This window comes from Nicotiana attenuata, unplaced genomic scaffold (genome assembly GCF_001879085.1).
Source record: "Nicotiana attenuata strain UT unplaced genomic scaffold, NIATTr2, whole genome shotgun sequence".
NCBI classification, from domain to species: Eukaryota; Viridiplantae; Streptophyta; class Magnoliopsida; order Solanales; family Solanaceae; genus Nicotiana; species Nicotiana attenuata.
The window spans coordinates 125047-129927 of record NW_017670305.1 but is presented as its reverse complement, the minus strand read 5'-3'; the positions used below and the strand labels follow the sequence as shown (position 1 = coordinate 129927).

Genomic DNA, 4881 nt, shown 5'->3' with positions numbered 1-4881 from the left:
ATCCATCGTCGGGAAAAGTCCGAACTTTTTCACATTTTTTTTTCAATTTTCGTTTTTTTTTAATTTTTAAACCTAGACTGTGTCTACTACGAGTTCTAAAAGAAAAACTAAAAAAATAGTTTTATACAATTACACTTCAGAAAGTAGTTTCCCCACCCCACACTTATATTATGCATAGTCCTCGATGCATGATCATAGAGAAATATTAAAACACGGGTGAGAAATACTCCCAGAGACCCTCTCGGGCCTAGCTCGGACATGATCCTCAATAGTAAGGGTCGGGACGACCCCACACTTAAGCTCAAACATGCTCCTCAGCTTCAACTTTGGGTACTCAGACTTCCCCTACTCTGTAAAACAAAAACAACACAACACTTGACACTAAAAAATCAATAACTAAAAGATATACATGTTGAGTTGCCTCCCAACCAGCGCCTGATTTAACGTCGCGGCACGACGCAGAGTCTCGCTTACTCATCAGCGAGTACAACCTTGGTCTTTTCACGATCAATCATTCCTCCCCAGTAATGCTTGACTCTATGACCATTCACTAAGAATATCCTCTCGCCATTTAAAGGTCGTAGCTCGATTGCACCATAAGGGGTGACTCTCACCACCTCAAAAGGACCTGACCATCTCGACTTTAGCTTCCCAGGGAACAGTCGCAGTCTAGAATTGAATAACAATACCTGTTGGCCTGGCTCAAAGTGACGTGGCTTGATATGCTTGTCATGCCATCGTTTGGTCTTTCCTTTATATAGCTTGGCATTTTCATAAGAGTGCAACCTGAACTCGTCTAACTCATTCAACTGCATAAGTCTTTTCTCACCTGCGGCTTCAAGGTCCATGTTCAGCTTCTTAATGGCCCAATATGCTTTGTGTTCGAGCTCAACGGGCAAGTGGCAGGCCTTCCCATAAACCAGCTTGTAAGGGGACGCTCCAATTGGTGTTTTATATGCAGTCCTATACGCCCATAGGGCATCATCCAACTTTGCAGCCCAATCCTTCCTATTCACACTTACCGTCTTCTCTAATATTTGCTTGATTTCTCGGTTTGACACCTCAGCTTGCCCACTTGTCTGCGGATGATATGTTGTAGCAACCTTGTGGCGAACTCCATATTTAGCAAGAAGGTTATTCAACAATCGATTGCAAAAATGAGTCCCTTCATCACTGATTAAGGCCCGTGGAGTCCCAAATCTCGAGAATATGTTCTTTTTCACAAAAACAGCTACCACCATGGCATCATTGGTTGGCAAAGCAGTTGCCTCCACCTATTTTGACACGTAGTCAACGGCTAGCAAAATGTATTTGTTTCCTCTGGACGGTGGAAATGGTCCCATAAAATCTATCCCCCACACATCAAAAAGCTCAACTTCTAGAATATTTTTCAAAGGCATCTCATGCTTCCTTGTGATTGTTCCCGTTCTCTGACATTGGTCACACTTCTTAACGAATGCATGCGCATCCTTGAATAAGGTTGGCCAAAAGAGACCGGATTGTAACACCTTTGCAGCTGTTCTATCTCCTCCATGATGGCCCCCATAAGGTGATGCGTGACAATCATACAACACTAATTCCACCTCTTTTTCAGGAATGCATCTCCTCATCAACTGATCAGCACATTGCTTGAACAAATAGGGCTCATCCCAGTAATAGAAGTTCACATCATGTAAGAACCGCTTTCTAGCTTCAGATTGGATTTCGGGGGGTAGTACTCCACTCACAAGATAATTCACATAGTCTGCATACCATGGGGGAGAGTTTTGGGTTATAGCAAAAAGTTTCTCATCAGGGAACACTTCTTTAATTTGGCCACCCTCCTCCACGTGATCATGATTTTCCAACCGTGATAGATGATCAGCTACTTGGTTCTCTGTCCCCTTTCGATCTCGTATTTCAACATCAAATTCCTGCAGCAACAAAACCCAGCGCATCAAACGAGCTTTGGATTCCCTTTTTGTAAACAAATACCTGATTGCTGCATGGTCCGTATGAACTATGACTTTTGTTCCCACCAAGTATGCCCGGAATTTCTCAAAGGCCCACACAACGGCTAACAACTCCTTCTCAGTGGTGGTGTAATTCTGCTGTGCATCATCAAGAGTCTTACTCGCATAGTAGATGGAATAAAACATCTTGTACTTCCTCCGGCCTAGCACTGCCCCAATAGCAAGGTCACTCGCATCACACATAAGTTCAAATGGTAGAGACCAATCAGGTGCCACAATAATGGGGGCGGTCACCAACTTCTTTTTAAGTTCCTCAAATGCGTCGAGGCAAGAATCATCAAAATTGAAAGAGACATCTTTTTCAAGCAGCCTGAACAAGGGAGTGGCAATTTTTGAAAAATCTTTAATAAAGCGCCGATAGAAACCCGCGTGTCCCAAGAAACTCCGGACACCCTTCACTGAGATAGGTGGAGGTAATTTTGCAACTGCCTCCACCTTCGCTTTATCAACTTCAATGCCGCTCCTAGATACTCTGTGACCCAACACGATGCCCTCTTGTACCATAAAATGGCACTTTTCCCAATTTAGTACCAGATTTATTTCTTCACAACGGGCCAGCACCTTGCTTAAATTCCTCAAGCAATCATCATAAAAAGACCCAAAAACTGAAAAATCATCCATAAACACTTCCACGAATATTTCCACCATGTCGGTGAAAATAGCCATCATGCATCTCTAGAAAGTGGCTGGTGCATTACAAATACCGAATGGCATTCGCTTGAAGGCAAAGGTGCCATAAGGACAAGTAAAAGTAGTCTTCTCCTGATCCTCTGGGCATATGACAATTTGATTGTATCCTGAATAACCATCAAGGAAGCAGTAATATTCATGCCCGGCTAACCTGTCTAGCATTTGGTCGGTGAATGGGAGTGGGAAGTGATCCTTGCGAGTTGCCTTATTGAGCCTTCTATAATCAATGCAGACTCTCCAGCCCGTAACAGTGCGAGTGGGGATTAGCTCATTCTTCTCGTTCTCAACTACAGTCACTCCACCCTTTTTAGGCACTCATTGAACCGGGCTTACCAAGTTGCTATCAGAAATAGGAAAAATGATACCTGCATCGAGCAACTTGATTACTTCCTTTTTCACCACCTCCTTCATAATGGGATTAATCTCCTTTGCTGCTCTACACTGGGGAGGTGTCCGTCCTCTAGAAAGATTTTATGCATGCAAAACGATGGACTAATGCCCTTGATGTCAGCTATAGTCCACCCAATGGCCCTTTTATGCTTGCGGAGGACTCTGAGCAATTTTTCTTCTTGAGTGCTGGTCAAGCTGGATGAAATAATCACGGGCAGTGTCTCTGAGTTCCCCAAATAAGCATAGCGCATATGCGCTGGAAGTGGCTTGAGTTCTAACTTCAGAGCCTCTTCAATAGATGGCCTGGGGAGGGTCAGAGTGACAGGCCTATCCAATTCTTCAAATTTTCTAACCCCATGTACATAACAGCAGGACATATCCAACACTTGCTCAATTTCTCCCATCCTTTCATCTTCACCATTTTCTACGTCCCCAATCAATACACGTTCAACAGGATCTGCAGGGCTCATATAAGGTACTAACGACGTGGCATCACCTTCTACCACAGAGATCATGGACAACTCTTCATAGTGGGCTGGTAACTTGAGTGCTCTATAAACGTTGAAGACCTCCACTCGATCACCCACTCTCATCGTCATCTTTCCTTCACAAACATCAATAATAGCTCGGCCCGTGGCTAAGAATGGACGCCCCAAAATAAATGGGACTTCCTGATCAGGCTCGTAATCCAGGATGATGAAATCAGCTGGGAATATAAAAGACCCCACTTGGACAAGCACATCTTCAATTACTCCCTCAGGATGAGCAAGGGAGCGGTCAGCTAACTGTAAGATAACTGTGGTTGGGCGTGGTTCACCCAACCCCAACTGTCTGAATATAGATAGCGGCATCAAATTTATGCTTGCTCCAAGGTCACATAGAGCTCGCCCAACAGCATATTTACCAATCGTGATTTGGATAGTGAAACTACCTGGATCCTTCAATTTCTGAGGTAACTTGCCTTGAATTCTGGAACTGCACTCCTCAGTGAGTGCCACAGTCTCGAACTCGGTCAGCCTCCTTTTATTCGCCACAATGTCCTTGATGTATTTTGCATATTTAGGTACTTCCTGTAAGATGTCAACCAATGGAATATTAATTTGTACCTGCTTCAAGATATCAAGAAACTTCTTATATGTGGCATTATCTCGCAATTTCTGCAGTCTTTGAGGGAATGGAGGTGGTGTCCTTGCAACCAATTGTGGGGATTGCTCAGCCACCGCCTCTCTAGCCGGTTTCTCTGGCTCCTTGGCTTTCTCTGATGTTGATTCTACAGTGGTTGGCCTGTCATTAAAAGTCACCTGTTTCCTCTTTTTAGATAGAACCTCCTCTAGTTGTCTCCCATTCCTCAACGACACAGCATTAAGGGCCGCCCTAGGATTGGCTTCAGTGTCACTTGGAAGAGCTCCCGCTGGTCTAGTGTTTTGAGCACTAGCAAGCTGTCCCATTTGACGCTCCAAATTTCTCACTGTTGTGGTGAGGGCTTGCTGTTCAGCCATCACTTTCTGAGAGAGAGATTGCTGTTCAGCCATCACTTTTTTAACATGTCTTCAAGGTGACTTGTAGGATTCACTTGTTGTTCAACCTGAGGTGGTCTATATTGCTGTTGAGGTGCTTGAGGCCTGTATTGATTCTGAGTGCCCTGGTTTCCACCCCAAGAGAAGTTTGGGTGGTTCCTCCAGTTGGGATTGTAAGTGTTCCCATATTGGTTTGTTGGCCCCTGTTTGAATTACCCACAAAGCAGATAGACTCTGGGTTTGCGGGGCATATGTCGCTCGTGTGCCCTTCT

At 44.4% G+C, this 4881-nt stretch overlaps 1 protein-coding gene across 1 annotated transcript; it reads right to left on the bottom strand.

Moving 5' to 3' along the window:
• Positions 1–470: 470 nt before the first annotated feature.
• LOC109237523 lies at positions 471–4624 on the bottom strand. Its single transcript, XM_019403838.1, has 4 exons — positions 3143–4624; positions 2854–3005; positions 1362–2322; positions 471–1274 (listed from the first exon to the last, which is right to left on the bottom strand). The coding sequence occupies exons 1-4, from the start codon at positions 4622–4624 to the stop codon at positions 471–473; spliced, it is 3399 nt and encodes a 1132-aa protein (XP_019259383.1).
• Between the last annotated feature and the right edge of the window lie 257 nt (positions 4625–4881).

Coding starts and splice junctions, on each gene's coding strand:
- LOC109237523 (XM_019403838.1), bottom strand. CDS start 4,624: ATGGCTGAACAGCAATCTCTCTCTCAGAAAGTGATGGCTGAACAGCAA. Junction 3,006..3,142: donor AGGACGGACACCTCCCCAGT/GTAGAGCAGCAA, acceptor GTGCCTAAAAAG/GGTGGAGTGACTGTAGTTGA. Junction 1,275..1,361: donor TAGAAGTTGAGCTTTTTGAT/GTGTGGGGGATA, acceptor GTGTCAAAATAG/GTGGAGGCAACTGCTTTGCC.